Source organism: Thamnophis sirtalis, unplaced genomic scaffold, assembly GCF_051295495.1.
Source record: "Thamnophis sirtalis isolate CommonGarterSnake01/CBP01778 unplaced genomic scaffold, rThaSir2_p1.2 scaffold_5, whole genome shotgun sequence".
In the NCBI taxonomy this organism is placed as follows: Eukaryota; Metazoa; Chordata; class Lepidosauria; order Squamata; family Natricidae; genus Thamnophis; species Thamnophis sirtalis.
In genome coordinates this window covers 111728198-111744811 of record NW_028261385.1, presented here as the reverse complement: position 1 = coordinate 111744811, position 16614 = coordinate 111728198, and the positions used below count along the sequence as shown (strand labels likewise).

Genomic DNA, 16614 nt, shown 5'->3' with positions numbered 1-16614 from the left:
CCGGTACAAACTGACCACCACCATCACCAAAAGCAATGTTGTGAAATGAAGTTAGGGCTATCTGCCCAGTGCTTCCATCACCATTTAACCCTTCCCATGCAGGCCCCACTATACGACTGCCTCAGATGCCAAAACATGCCCAGTCCGCATGCAGTTGTTTCACCTCCCAGATGCTCCAGATACTGAAGGCTGTCCAATGCACATGTGCCTCCCCACTGATCAGTCATCCACAAAAGTGGCAGCGGCAATCAGGCCCATCTAGAACGTTGTAGCCTACCCAGCACGCATGCACCCATTCCGCCTCTCAGCTGTTCAGACATCCACGGAGGCAGCAGCGGTGTCGATGTACAAGACGGAGTCCAGAGCCACAGGTATAGGGGTGTAGCTTGGCCGCACAGTCCTCTATTCCCCCATACCGCCATCCCCTGCCAGAATGGCAGCCCCTGGTCGCCAGGCATGCCCGGGCTGACATACAGCCCCCCCCCTACCATGGAGACAGCACCCAGAAAACAAAGTAAGAAGCTGTCTGGATCCTGCATGTCCCTCCCTTGGTGGGGTTCTTCCTGTGGAATTTAGCAATTAGGCGGGTGCCCATGCCTCTGTGCTATGCACCCAGGACGATTCCAATAGCGGATATCCTTTCCAGAGGATAAGGTATTGTCTACGCTACCTGGTGTCCAATATATCATCTATTTCATAATGCTATACCCCTCTCCACAGTGACAAGGAGAGGTGTGGAGGAGGATCCCCTCAAAAATAGTACATCCAGACTGGACATAGTAAGCTGCAGTGGAAGATTGGGTGGGTCTTCCTCAGTAACCGGGGGAGCTGAAGCTGTGGACAGGGTTAATGATCTTTATGATTGGGAATGGTCCAATGAATTTAAGTGCTAGCTTCTTGCAGGGGACCCTTGAAGTATTTTGTAGACAAGTAGACATGCTGGCCTATATGGAAGAGAGGTTGTGGACTCCATTTTCCTGTTGTTTATAGTCCGTTTCAGACTTCCGTAAGGCCTCCCTGACCACTGATCATACTCGATCATCATCTGTGCCACCCATTCTTGCAGCCCTAGTTCCTTGGGGGCCTCCCGGGAACACTCAGGGATTGGAACAAAATCTACTCCAGTAGCGACCTGGAAGGGGGTGAACCCGGTGCTATTGTGGACTGCATTATTAAATGCTTCTTCATCATAGGGGAGTAAGTCAGCCCAATCGAAATGTTAGTGCTTTATGTAGCAGCTTAATTATTGCTCCACCATTACATTAGTTCTTTTGGTGGCTCCATTGTAGTGGGATGGAATGCTGAACTGAGGCCTTGGGAGGACCCCACCATAGCTAAAAATGTATGCCAGAACTTAACGGTGAATTGTACCCCTCAGTTGGAGACAATCCTCTGTGGTATGCCATGAAGGCAATATATGTGGGTGGCAAACAGTTTTGACAGCTTTCTGGCTGACGTGAGACTGGGACAAGCCACAAAGTGAGCTTGCTTGGAAAAGAGGTCTATGACTATCCATATCATTGTATTGCCTTGGCTGTTCAGTAAATCTACAATGAAATCCATGGCTACGTCCTCCCATGGTCTGACAGGAGTCACCACTGACTGTAGGAGTCTGGGAGGTTTTCCTTATTGTTTTTTCATGGTGGCGCATATGATGCATATGATGTAACTATGCACGCAGTCCTCCATATCCTTTTTGATGCACGGCCACCAAAGTTGCTGATTCATTAGGTGTAAAGAAATCTGAAATGCCCAGCTGTCCAGGCGTCATGGCAGTGTCGCAGCACTTCGAGCTGGAGAGTGCTGGGTACATAGATCTTGGACCCCTTCCAGGCAAGGCCCTCCTGTTGTGTGAGAGTGGGTCGGTTCTCCTGTAACCACTAATTGGTCGGAAGTGCGGCTTGGATGGAACAGAGTATGTCTTCCATCTGCACCTTCGGTTGACCTGTGGATGGTGCCTCTTTAGCTGATCGTGCCTGGAGTTGCAGGGTTGGTATCATGGCTTGAACTATCTCCTCCTGCCTGCTAGCATACTGTGGTTTCCGAGACAGAGCATGTGCTAAAAAGTTCCTCTCACCGGGTATGTACTTCAGCCTGAAATTGAAGTGTCTGAATTTCAATTTCAGCCTGAATTTCAATTTCAGACTGAAATTGAAGTGCCCACGGCACTTCTTTGGCTGACAGCCATCATGGGGTTTGGAGGGCTTCCAAGTTTTTATGGTCCATCCAACCCCACCCCACCCTTACAGAAGGTGTCTCCAGGTCAGCAAGGCCCACTGGACTGCAAACGCCTCCTTTTCCCATATAGCCCATTTGTATTTGGTGTCATTCAGCTTGCGGGATGTGTAGACACATGGTTGTAGCCCCCCCCCTTTGGTTTGCAAAAGAACAACGGCCACTGCCACATCACTAGTGTCCATGTGCTACAAATGGTTTGGTAGGATCTGGATGTTTCAATACTGGTTCCCTGCAAATAACATTTTCAATTGTTCAAAGGCTTGTTGACAAGGTAAAGTCCATGGCACAGGATTACCTGGGCATGGCTTCCCTTTTAGATATTTAGTCCTTAAGAGATCCATTAGTGGGAGAGCCATGTGGGTGAAGAATGGGATGAACTGGTGATAAAAATTAGAGAACCCCAGAAAACTTTGCAATTGTTTGCGTGATTTCGGAGTCTGCCAGTTCAACACTACTTTCACCTTTGTGGGCTCCATCTCCACTCCCACCTGGGAGATGCAGAATCCCAGATTATCCAGCTTTGACTTGTGAAACTCACACTTGGATAATTTGATCCACAGCTAATAGTTTGCTAAGGACCTGACGCAAACTGAACAGGCTGATATGTTCATCCAGGGTCTTGGTATATATGTTGCCTAATGTCACAGATTATCATTGCATCCCATGCAATTTTTCTGAGGTTTTCTTGACACTTCCTGTCAGGTTCCGGTAGTTTGCAAGGAAAGAAAACACCACAAAACTCAGTTCTAGTTTGTAGTAAGTTTATCCTCTTCATTTTACTGACCACCATGTTCCCCATGTTGTGAAATGAAGTCAGGGCTGTCCACCCAGTGCTCCTGTCACCATTTAAACCTTCCCACTGCCCTGCCCTTGCCACGTGCACTCCACCTCCACGCAGTCACCTCAAACACCGAAGCATGTGCAGTCCGCATGTGCCCATTCCACCTCTCATTATTAAGACATCCGCGGAGGCAGCAGCAGCATCAGTGTACAAGATGGAGTCCAGAGCCGCAGGTATAGGGGCGTAGTTCGGCGACGCAATCCTCCATTCTCCAGTGCCACCACCTCCCACCAGAATGGAAGCCCCAGGCCACCAGGTGGGCCAAGGCTGACACTCTGCTCCATGATGGCGAACCTATGGCATGCATGCCACAGGTGGCACACAGAGCCATTTGTCATGGCACGCAAGGCGTTGCCCTGTCAGCTGGCCAGCGCGCGTGTGAATACTTGCCAGCTGACTTCGGCCTTCTTTTGAGGCCATTTTGTGAAAAACCGGCCCTATAGGCAAACTAGAAATTCACGAACAGACTTCCGGTTTGTCTGTAGGGCTGTTTTTTGCCCTCCGGAGTCTTCAGGGGCCTTCAGGGAAGCCTCCTGAAAGGCTCTGGAGGTCAAAAATCAGACAAACCTATGGACAAACCAGAAGTCGTCATTCCTGAACTTCTGGATTCCCCGTAGGTCCGTTTTTTATCCTCTGGAAGCTTCAGGGAAGCTCCTGAGGCCTCCGAAGGGCGTCCGGGGGGGTGGGGAGTCTGGAGCCTGGGGAGTGTAAACAAACTGCGCCAAAAGTGGGGGGGATTCGCACACATAGCATTATGGGTGTGGCACACCTGCACACGACCCCCTGCATTCCCCCCGCTTTTGGCACAGGAGCCACAGGTTCACCATCACTGCTCTATTGGTTTGGTGACAAATGATATGGGGGCTTCAATTGTTGGGGTTCCAATGGGAGAACATCAGAGTGGAGGTGGTTGATCGATTAACAACAGATCCTATTCTGCTCCCATCCTCCCTATGTTTTAATTGGGCCACTCTATTTGTCTGTGTGTTTAGGCTTTTGTCTTTGTACAGTTTTTGGTTTTAAGATTGCAAGCCTCCCACAGTTATCCTAAGGTAAGATGGGCAGCCAATAAATGTTCTAAACAAACACAATATTATGAGCTTTACTCATATGAGATACTCAACTCCAAAATGTACATTACAGTTTATGGTATGCAACTAGTGCATCAATATATGACAATTTTAAAACTCTATCTTTGCTGTGGAGAAAAGCATAATTGATTTAAAATCACAACATATTCTGAGATGCAATCCAAAGCATACCATGTTGGTTTATTTCCATACTTCCATAATTGATCCATCTTAAGAGGTTTTAATATACAGAGCCACTTATAAGTAATACTTCTGATGTATTGCAATGCCTGTCATTTAAGGATGTACATCATGGAAATGGTACGCAGCAAGCTTTCTACAGTGATCCCAATGTCCTTTATATTTCACTACATCGCTATGATGATGGAAACTTCTTCCCAGGCAGTGGAGCCCCTGATGAGGTAATAATATGATAAATATGTCTTTTCAGTTTCTTTTTATAATACATTCCTATAACTTTGAAATTAAGTGATTAAAATGCTCATTTTTTCAGTGCTGTTGTAACTTTGAACAGTCACTAAATGAACTGTTGTAAGTCAGGGACTACCTGTTCACTGTATATATGAGAAAGAGAGAGAGGTCTGCAAGGTACAGACTATGCAGTCCACTATGTGTTGGACTCGGAGACAGTCCAACACATAGTGGTAGGAAGTAAGGTACATCAGGAAAAGCATGTACTGAACAACACAGCCACATACCTGGCATAATGTACAGGAACATCTGCACAGAGTATGGGTTAGACTGTTCCAGATCCAGATGAGAAATTCTACAGAACATTGTGGAGAATAATAGGACTAAGATCCTGTCAGGTGTCCAGATCCAGCTGGACAGGCAGGTACTATCCAATCAACGAGACATTGTAGTAGTAGACAAGGACCAAGAAACAACAATAGTGATAGATGTAGTGATTATTTGTGATTTATTAAGGAAATAAATAGAAGATCAATTCCACAAATGACAAAAGAAATAAGACTGTATTATTATTGGAAGGATACAGGCTGATATATGAAAGTTGATAATAAAAAATTAGTTAATTTTAGTAATTAGTAATTCAGTAATCTCTAGAGTGCTATGTTAAATAAATAATTGTTAAGGATAATAAGGTACATACATGTGTTGGTTTGATGAGAGGAAATTGATATAATTAGCAAATGGATTTCTGTTAATAAATAATAACTATAACAATAACAATGAAATGACAAGGGATATAGTTAACAATATATATATGTACTGGTTTAATAAAAGGAATTGGGCTATAAATTGTAAACAGCGATTTGGAAAAAAGGATTAGAAATCTTGTTATCAAACATAATTAATTTTTACTTAGAACATGCTACACAGGGGTAATGTTATTGGATGATATTAGAAATAATTAATGAAATGCTACTATGTGGTTGCATTTTTAATTTTGGACTATTTCATGCAAAAGGATGTTAAAACAACCTCAGTCAAATGAGAAGCGTGGCGTGTTGATAGTAAGATATATAAAGATTTTTGATTTAAAATATATAATGTGATTTGAATTATAAGTAATCACTATGGAAGAGATGCATGAAAGTTATTTGTAACCAATCGACACACTTCTACAATATGGCTAGTGATTAGTAATTTAGTAATATTTTAGAGTGATATATTAAATAAATAATTGATAATGATAACAAGGTACACACATGAGTTGGTTTGATGAGAGAAAACCTGATATAATTAGCGAATGAATTTCTATTAATAAATAACAATTATAATAACAATGAAATGACAAGGGATATAGTTAACAATATATATGTACTGGCTCAATAAAAGGAATTGGGATACAAATAGTAAACAGCAATTTGGAAAAGAGGATTAGAAATTTCGTTATCAAACATAATTAATTCTTACTTAGAACATGTTATAAAGGGGTAATGTTATTGGATGATATTAGAAATAATTAATGAAATGTCATTATGTGGTTATGTTTTTAATTTTGGACTTTTATGCAAAAGGACGTGAAAACAATTATAGTCAAATGAGAATTTTGGGATATTGATAGTAAGATATATAAAGATTTTTGATTTAAAATATACAATGTGATATGAACTATAAGTAATGACTGTGGAAGAGATGCACAAAAGTTATTTGTAACCAATCGACACACTTCTACAATATGTAATGAAAGATGATGTTTTGTGTGTGTTGTGTTTGTCTGCTTAACCAAAAATAAAAAAAAAATCTTTTCAAAAAAAAAGGAACAAGCCTGGACAAGCAGATTGCCCAGGTAACTGATTATCATGACATCCAAACCGACTTTCTGAGTGGTTCTAAGTAGCAATAAAAGTCTACGGCGCTAACGACATGAGAAAACCACTGGACAGAAAAGAGAGAGGTCAACCCGACCTGAGCCTGCCCGGCTGACAGCGACCCACAGCAATACACTGGGTCCTGAAACCAGCTCCTCTCAAAGTCCACTGAAATTCTACAGATGCAGGGGGGGGGGGACATGGCATCTACTGTACATCCATGACTTCAATCCCAATGCCAAGGCTAGAGCCACCACACAGGTCATGACTGGAACGGGGCCACAAACAACATACCAATGCATATCGGAAGGACCTCCAGGCTGCAGAGGTCCCTCCCCACCCAGACAAAGGGGGGGGGGACCGCAGGCAACAATGACCAGTTGCCAGAATCCTATGATAGTTTTGACGAGGGCGAAAACAATCCAATGGTGATATGACCAGTTAATCCTTTCATTTTTCCAATATGCCAAAAACAGGAAGCCAGGAGGATTTTCAAGCCTTAATAGGCTGCACTAGATGATTGATCAACTTGAAACTGGGGTTCAGAGCAAAAAGACTGGCCCACCCAATCCAGTCCGAACAGGTCAACGGGTCAGGCCACCCACCTGACTGAACCAGTGAGACTAGAGCTAGCAGATCACTGGGAAGTAATTCAAGTTGTTATAGCCCCCAAAATTACAGATGCAGTCATACTGAGACTCTCCTGGCTAGACAGGTGGGGACTGACCATCTGATGGCAAGGAGGTACCTGCAGACTTAGGATAGAAAAGGGGGCCCAAACCCCTCCCACACCAGCAAGCAGACAAGCAGGGAACCCCCCCCCCCAAAAGAACCCACCAGAACAAAACCCCAGAGACCGAATAGATTCCAGGGGAATATCACGACCTCACAGAAGTATTCAGCAAGACCGAGTACAACATTCTGCCCCACCACCACCACCATGAGGCAGACTGCACCATCGAAATCATCCCTGGGGCAAAACTACCCAAGCCCAAATTGTACACCATGACACCCTAGGAAATGCAAGAAATGTGCAAATACATAGATGTATTGGTTCATTGAGGCAGCCAAGCCACGGGTCACAGCACCATTCCTCTTCAAAGAACAAAAAGATGGAACTATGAGACTATTAGAGGAATCAATGCCATGTGCATACACAACATATACCCCTCTCCCTCATGAAGGACATGCTATCTCACCTGACCAAGGGAAAAGTCTTCATCAAACTAGACTTCAGAGAAGCATACTACCGAGTATGGACTAGGGAAGGAGATGAATGGAAAACAATGTTCAACTGCCCCTAGGGAGCTTCCAATTCAAAGTGATGCCTTTCAGGGAGCCCCAGCAGTGTTCATGCAGTTAATAAAAGAGGTGTTGCATGAGCCCCTTCTAACAAGGAGGTCCTCGTCTACCTGGGTGACATCCTCATCTACCCAAAGACCATGAACAACCACATACCCCTGGTCCAACAGGTACTGGAAAAATGTCTGGCAGCCAACCTGTACGTCAAGCTATCAAAATGTGAATTTCACTGTGCACGGCTAGACTACCTCGGTTACCGAGTGTACAATGAGGGAATAGAGATGGACCCAGCTAAAGTTCAGGCTGTCTTGGGCTGGCAACCCTCAAGGTCCCTTCTAAGGTGTGCGGCTGCACGGCCATGCACGTGGCAAGAAAACACAGCGCGGCAGTTTCCAACTGCCGCGCAGTGATTTCTAATGTCACAGGCTCCGGAAGCTGAGGGGCCTCAAATTTTCTGTCCTGGTTAGGGTTAGCACGGTGGGGACGGTAGCAGGAGCTTACGTGGCACGGCCAGTCTCCTAGGACCTCCTAGGCGCCGGCTGCACTGCTCAAACTACCGTCAGTCGCCCTATGTTCAGCAAAGCAAGAGCGGGGAAGTCCATTGCAGGCGACTAGAACTGGCCGCCCACAATGGACCTCCCCAGACTTGTTTTGATGAGCACAGGGTAACTGATCCAGCTGCGCAGGCTCAAACTATCATCAGTCGCCCTGTGTTCAGCAAAGCAAGCCCGGGGTGGTCCTTGGTGGATGGCCGTCCTAGCCACTTGTACCCGGTGCTGCGGCTGAAGTGAAGCCCCAAAGCCCCCGCCGCCACCGGAATAACTGCTGCTGCCTCCTCCTCCTCCAACAGCACTGCCAGATTTGCCGCCCGGCACTGCGGCTGAGGTGAAGCCGTCAAAGCTCCTGCCGGCGCCCCTGCCCATGGCAGTGGCACTTCCCCCTCCGCTCAGAGCACCTGAGCTGGGCCCCGTGTTACCCCTGCCCCCTCCTCCTCCTCCATGCTTTTGAGGAGCTATGATGCCTTTCTTTCCTGCGGGGCAGGAGCTGGACAGCAGGTGCAGACCGACCACCAGAGGGGAAAAGGACGCCGGAGCACTGGCAAAGGTGAGGTGGTGATGAGAAACCTGATGGTGGTGCCATTGCAGGAGCAAGTAGGAAGGCGGCAGAGGGGGCAGGAGCAGGAAAAAAAAGGCCTCATGGCTTCTCAAAAGCATGGCAGAGGCGGCTGGGGTAACGCAGTGCCCAGCTCAGGTGCTCTGAGTGGAGGGGGAGGCACCACCACTGCCATGGGCAGGGGCGCCAGCAGGAGCTTTGGCAGCTTCACCTCAGCTGCAACACCATGTGGCAAATGCGGTGGTGCTGTTGGAGGAGGAGGAGGAGGCGGAAGCAGTTATTCTGGTGACGGCGGGGGCTCATCGGCATCTTCAGCAGCGGCCCTGCCCCTGGTGAAAAAACTGAAGATAGAGCAGATCCAGGCTGATGACATCACCGCAGCTGCCAGGTACGGACGGTGGTAGCCAGAGTGGCGCTGAGGCGAAAGAGCAACATGACTGGAGGAGGAATTTTGGGAGTTGAAGTCCACAAGTCTTAAAGCTGTCAAGTTTGAAGACCCCTGGGGTTTTTTCCCTAAAGGGTTAAGGGTGCAAGGATCTTGTAACTTGACAGCTTTAAGACTTACATGCTTCAAATGCCAGAGTTTCTGAGCCAACATTTTGGTTGCTGAGTAGGAGCATTGTTAAGTGATACTGATATTATATAACACTTTTAATTAAGTGGGTACCTTGAATAAACATAACTGAGTTTCAAATAATACTGATTTCGTTGTTGTCTTAGGTGACATTTGTGAAAAAAATTCAGGTGCTCAGGCATGAAAATGTGCCGCTCAAACACTATACTTTTCTCCTCACACTGAAAAAAATTTAGAGGGAACATTGGCAACCCCCTTGCACCTGCAAACAGCTACAAAGCTTCCTAGGGTTTGCAAACTTCAATAGACAATTCATCCCCTCCTTCATGAAGATTGCCAAACCCATAATAGACCTCCTAAAGACAGGGAGCCCAAGAACAAAACCTTGCCAGGGACAACCTCTACAGTGGGACCTAACCTGCCAAAAGGCATTTAAAACACTGAAAGAAATGTTTGCAAAGAAACTGGTGCTGAAGCATCCTGACCCCGAACAACCCTTCATGATCCAAGCAGACGCCAGCGATATGGCAGTGGGAGCAGTGCTACTCCAAAGAAACAACCAAGGAAACTTACAACCATGCCCTACACCTCCCGCAATCTCACTGACACAGAGAGACAATGGGCCGAATGGGAAAATGAGGCTTTCGTGGTGAGATGGGCACTGCTAACCTGGCGACGCTTGTTGGAAGGGGGCCAGAAACCATTCAAAGTCTGGACTTACCACAAAAATCTGAAGGCTCTCAGGGCCCCATGGAAACTATCCAAACAAGCTGATGGGCTCAATACTTTAATCATTTCGACTTCGTATTAAAGCACATTCCAGGGGGGAGGAACCTTTTAGCTGACGTCCTCTCCTGCATGCCCCAATGCAAATGTGAACGGGAGTAGGTGCTGGATGCCATCATTCCCTCTATTCAAATAGCTGACCAAGTGACCATCAGATGACAAAGCCATGACTAGCAAGACCAACCAATAACCACGAAACTCAAAACCGAACTCCTAGCAGACTGCTGGTTCTGAAACAACCAACACATTTTGACAAAAAGAGATGACCTCATATGGAAGGGGATGGAACTCTACGTCCCAAAATCCCTACACACCCTAATTCTCCAGAGGAGCCATGATGCCAAACCGGGAGGCCACTTTGGGTTCCTAAAGACTTTACACTTAGCCTGGAGGCAGATCTGGTGGCCCCGGCATAAAGAAAGACGTGGACAGTTACCTGAAAAGTTACACCATCTGCACCACAATGAAGAGACAACCGAGAAAACTCCTCGGACTGCTGCAACCAATAGCAGAGCCAACCAGGCCATGGGAGGATATCGCAATGAACTTTATAGTAGAGTTGCCAAAAAGTGGGGGAAACAGAGTGATTTGGACTGTAATAGACCTGTTCTCCAAACAGGCCCACTTCATACCCTGCAGCGAACTACCCTCAGCTCACCAGCTGGCCAAACTGTTCCTGAAGCACATCTACTGCCTGCATGGAGTACCTCGAAGAATTATCTCAGACTGAGAGTCCAGTTCATGGCTAAGTTCTGGAGGGAGTTCCTGCATTCCATTGAGTCATCCCAGGGCCTTAGCTCGGATTTTCACCCAAGCACCAATGGGGGTGGGGGCAGAGAGACTGAACAACATGTACCTGAGGTACTACGTGAACTATCAGCAGTCCATTTGGGCAGACCTTCTGTCTTTTGCTGAAGTCATGTACAATAATCCCGTTTACAGTGGCACAGAACTAACACCATTCAAAGTAGTGAGCAGCATTGACTTCATCCCAATGCCTGAGTATCCAAGGGACTCTCCCCCCCTCTCCTCAGTCATCTTGACTGACTGGATGTCAATGCTAAAAACAACCTGGGAGAATGTCAAAAAAGCACAGACTAAAGGGACACAAACCTATAAGAAACAGGCAGATAAACACCGAGCACCGAGCTCTGCAATGGCTATTCTGGGTGGGAGTGAAGGTTGACCTCTCCACAAAATATTTGAGGTTAAAACTCCCTAGCAAGAAACTGGGGGAAAAGTTTATAAACTGAACTTTTTGGATACTTTTCAGGTGCAGTCCCATGTAGAGCACATTGCAATAGTCAAAACAGGAGATGACTAGGGCATGGGTGACTATGAACAGGGCATGTTGGTCAGGAGTGAACTTCAGCAGGTTCTGACATGTTCTGGAGAACCGGTAGTGGAAATTTTGAGTAGTTTGGAGAACTGGCAAATATCTCCCCTGGCTGGCCCCCAGAATGGGGTGGGAATGGAGATTTTGCAATGTCCTTCCCCCAGAAGTGGGGAGGGAATGGGGATTTTGCAGTCCATGCCTTGCCCACCAAGCCACACCCACAGAACCTACCGGAAAATGAATTTCACCACTGTTTTTGGTCCAGGAAAAGACATAATTGACACACAATCCACAGTTGTGCTGTGGCCCTTCTGGTCATGACTGCAATTTACACCTTGAGCAAATCTAGGAGAACCTTAGCTTATGCACTGTGTCCATCTGTGGCAGGGCAACTTCATTCAAGATAAAGTTGGCAATTCTTCATGGACCAAAGAGCCATTCTTTCATCTCAGGCTTAACAGCATCCATGCATTGTGAGAGAGAAGTCATGGGCCACAGCCCAGGGGTTGGGGACCCCTGAACTAGAAGGTCAGCTACACTGAACTTAATAATAGGGATGAAATGGCTGAGGGAGTGGAAATTGTAGGAATTTGGGGGAGAGTGACTATGACATGCAGGCACAGGTAACTAAAGAAAGTTAGAGGTTTAGAGGTTTATTGGGATTTATATGCCGCCCTTTTCCCTGAGGGGACTCAGGGCGGCTTACAACCACAGGGGAGGGGAAGTGCAAGGTCAAAACAAAACAATTTGTGAACAAAAGAAAAATAATAAAACACAACTTTCATTCAGCAATCAAACACTCGGGCGGGTGATTGGAAACCTATTCCCAGGCCTGCTGGGAGAGCCAGATCTTGAGGGCTGCGCGGAAGGTCTGGATCGTGGTGAGGGTGCGGATCTCCATGGGGAAAGAAAGAAAGTTAGACTGGTGTTCTAGACTTTAGAGGAGCTGACTTCATCAAACTAAGAGATTAGGAAAGATTCAATGAATGGAAATCCTAGAGGAAAAAAGAGTTCAAGATGGAAAAACAAGATAATAAAGAAAAAAAGAAAAATACCACAAAGAAAGAAAAATGATATACTGGACGAAATAGATAGTGTTCAATTTACGACCACAATTGAGCCCAAAAGTTTTCTTGCAAAGCAAGACATTTGTTAAGTGAGTTTTGTTCCATTTGTGTAAATGTACAGTTGTGTAAATGTACAATGACAAATAAAGTATATATTTAATGACCTTGCTTGTCACAGTTGTTAAGTGAATCACTGTAACTAGTAACATGGTTGTTAAGTGTGTTTCACCATTCTTGCTTGTCAGAAGGTATAAAAGGTGATCATATTACCTCAGGACACTGCAACTATCATAAATATGAACTAGTTGCCAAGCATCTGAATTTTGATCACGTGACCATGGGGATGTTGCAACAGTCTTGTCTTGCACTCTCAGATTTGCAAACGAGTAGGGAAGGGAAGGTATTTCCTGGTTGGAAGGTGTGGATCTCTTGGTGGAGATTTGAATAGGATTGCAAGGAGCAATCCTGTTCAAAGCCCAATTCAAGGCAGTGACTAGGAACTCAGCAGGCTTACACAACAGATAGTGTCATGAATGTATTTAAAAGTTAAGATTGTTTATACCTTTACATTTCCAATCACACTATCATAATAGTGAAGGAGGGGCATTCAAAGTTTCTCCATTGGTTTGTATTTTCTCATATTACATTGTATAAGAGCTATTAAATGATTTGAAGTGCTATTAAAGAAATAATCTTATAGATATTTCCTAAATACATAACCTGTTTCATTCTTTCTCTTCATTTTCTATTTCTTAGGTTGGCATAGGATTGGGTGTTGGTTTTAACGTAAATATAGCATTTACTGGTGGCCTTAATCCACCAATAGGAGACCCAGAATACTTGACTGCTTTCAGGTAATTCTTAATTTTCAAATTTTTCTTAGCTTGGTGGGTCACTAGGAATATCTGTATGTTAACAAACCACAATATTCAAATTTGTACACATGCTAAGCATAAGCTTTATGCTTATTAAAAAAAGAAATATGTTACATAAAGGCAATGCAAGTTTTAATGTATGAAATTTATCTCTGTATAACTTTTGTTTATGATATATTTCTCATGTGATATTTTTCATGCTATTTATGTTAATAGTGGTTCTTTTCAACTTATATTTCTTATATGGCATTTCGTTTCTAATTTTTGATGAGTAAGTCTCATTTTAATAAAGTCAAGGCACTGGCACAGCCTTTATTTATAGAATTAGATTAAGGAAAATAATTGCTGGAACAACTGTAAAATTATCCTAAAATCCATTTTAGATAAATTCCAAGGGAAAATGTCAAGGCCTCTTGAGAATTCCCTGAGGCACCCTCCAGGAGTTTTGGGATCACACTTTTAAAAAACACTGGCCTAAAATATGCCATAATTTAAAAAAATTAGCAGTAATTCTAAATAAAAAGCTGCATGAGTCAGATAGATAACACAATACAGATGTTTTTCACACAGAGACTTATTTTCCAAAAAAACCCTACCCTTAATATTATGAGATAGGCAGTTTGTTTTATGTTAAGAGTTCAAAATCCCTCATTTCAAAAATGTCCGACTATTGTGCATATATCCTCTATATCTCCTCAATTCTAAATGTTATGGGACACATATAGGTAGTCCTCAACTTACAACTACAAGTAGATTAGAATCTCAGGCACTGAACAAAGCTATCACTAAACAAGGCAATCACTTGATATCTTCACTCAATGACCACAATCCCAGCACCCCTAATAATCTCTGGGAGATAGTTAAAGAAACAGAGTGAAAGAGCTGCCTGCCAAGTTCACCTCCCCCTGTGCACAAAGCTGCAGGAAAGGAACTTGGATTTTCAGCACCCCTCTGTAGTCAGCCCTTGTAGACAAAAGGGAGTCCTCTCAGCAGGTGGCTTGCAAACTATCTACATTGATTTTCTGGGGAAACCAGCAAAGGAGATTGCAAATGATAATTGCATGCCAAGAACCCAAATCATGATCATATGACTGGGGGGGTAGCATTACATTTTACAAGAGCTGGAAGATAACACAATGTAACTTTGAACAGTTATTAAACTACCAATCATAAGTAAAGGTTCAAATGTACATTGATTAGAGGTCTCTCCATTATAGAAATGTATTTATTTGATTGAACCCAGGAAACAAGGTGCAATAGCAATACCACTTCATAGTGCTCTCTAAGAGGTTTACAGAGTCAGCATATTGCCCCCAACAATTTGAGTTCTCATTTTGAGTTCTCACTTTACTGACCTCAAAAGGATGGAAGGCTGAGTCAACCTTGAGCCAGTGAGACTCGAACTGCACTTTAATCACACAGTGAGGAATAAAAACTAGTATATTTGTTCTCTTTCTCACAACATTTATTATATTCCAAAGCAAAACATTTGAATTAAGCTAGACAACTATTCCTAAATATTTTTTGTCCAAAATAGTGTAATACTAATACTAATAGTGTAATATTAAGAATAAAAATCCACCACAAAGCCTAGGGGAGTTTTTTTTACTGTAGTTGGTTGCAGCCAGAGTACTTCCAAAACAATACTAAATGCAACCAACAGGAACTATAGAGTACTGTGTACTTTGTCCATCACAGAACTGACAACAGTGCTCCATATCCTTGAATTCACCATTAATCCTTTCAGCTCTGTACTCTCAGTGCATAATTTCATTTATTAACCATGCATCCTAATTAGATATATGCAGATGAAGCATGCATTTTAAACTTAATATTAATATTATGAAATGATTGACACAGCTGTACAGTTTAATTTCTTAAGTGCCAATCATTTCAGTCAGGACTAAGCAAATGTAGTTGTATCTGGTTAGCGTTATATATGATCCATAGAATTTCACATGTACAATGAATAATTCATTCTTTTCTGTGCAACTATTCATAAATTTGTAGATCAATGTACATTTTTTCTATAATTATGAAGGAAAATGGTAAACCTCAGAACTTCTGCTTTACAGTATAAGCTACAGTGTTCGTTTGTAGCTTTAGCATCTTCTTTAGTTCTTTTCTCATTCTTTCTTTATTTTTTATTTGTGTTAAAAATGCCAGTGAAGAAGAAAACCGAAAAGTTCAGAATCTTGGTGAGGTATAGTAATCTGTTTTCTGCCTTTTTCTTTCTTTTGGGGATTGGCTATTCATGATGCAGAACAATAGTAATGCCTATTGCTCATGAATTTGCTCCAGATGTTGTACTGGTGTCATCAGGGTTTGATGCAGTAGAAGGTCATCCTGCACCTCTTGGGGGATATAATCTATCGGCAAAATGTAAGTTATTTAAGGTTGTTAAATTTCACATACATTTGTTTCTGTATTTACAATTAGGACCTTTCGGCTTCAAATTTAGCAATCACTGTTCTCATCTCACTCTTTATGGAATTTGAGTGGTATCAGAAATGGTACTCTGTTAGTACTTATTTTGCAATCATAATTGGGACCACCAGCTCTTTTGTTAAGTGAAGTGGTTGGTAACTGGGGCTGTGACTGTGACATTTCCCCACTCCCCCACTCTTTGGAATGCTCATCTCAGCTCTAGGATAATTCTTTCAAAGTTTGTATTTACATTCTTGGAGAGGGAGGGATTATAAGAGAATAAGTAGACATACAGTGGAGAAATACACATTGAAAACAATGAATCACCAGACCACTCTGTGAAGGGAGGGAGAGAAAAATGTGATTTCTGTGGGAAGTTTTTCCTATCCACAGATTAAAGAGTCAGAGATAGGACAGGATTGGCACATTGGATTAACTAATAAAAGTTTATTTTATCATGCATGCCACAAATTTATTAAATATCTCAGGCTACATACTTACAGAATTTCAGTATTATAATATTTCCAAATATGCATTATTTTAGTGCATTCATTTTGTGATATATTTCCTTTATATATCCAAGTCTAAAAATTCTGGGCTGTAAACAAAGCACATCTTTTTTAAAAATGTTTTTTAATATATGGGAGCACTCTGATTTTCATATAGACTCAAAAAATGAATTGATTAC

At 43.4% G+C, this 16614-nt stretch overlaps 1 protein-coding gene across 4 annotated transcripts in view; it reads left to right on the top strand.

The window, feature by feature from the left end:
* The window catches only part of HDAC4 (histone deacetylase 4), a 278408-nt gene that overhangs the window by 219596 nt on the left and 42198 nt on the right, over nt 1-16614 (top strand). For all 4 annotated transcript variants that reach the window (XM_087716586.1, XM_087716585.1, XM_087716587.1 and 1 more), the window contains exons 20-22: nt 4452-4571; nt 13381-13478; nt 15763-15881. In XM_087716586.1, coding sequence (XP_087572712.1) covers nt 4452-4571; nt 13381-13478; nt 15763-15881 — 337 coding nt within the window. The remainder of the gene's footprint in view (nt 1-4451; nt 4572-13380; nt 13479-15762; nt 15882-16614) is intronic.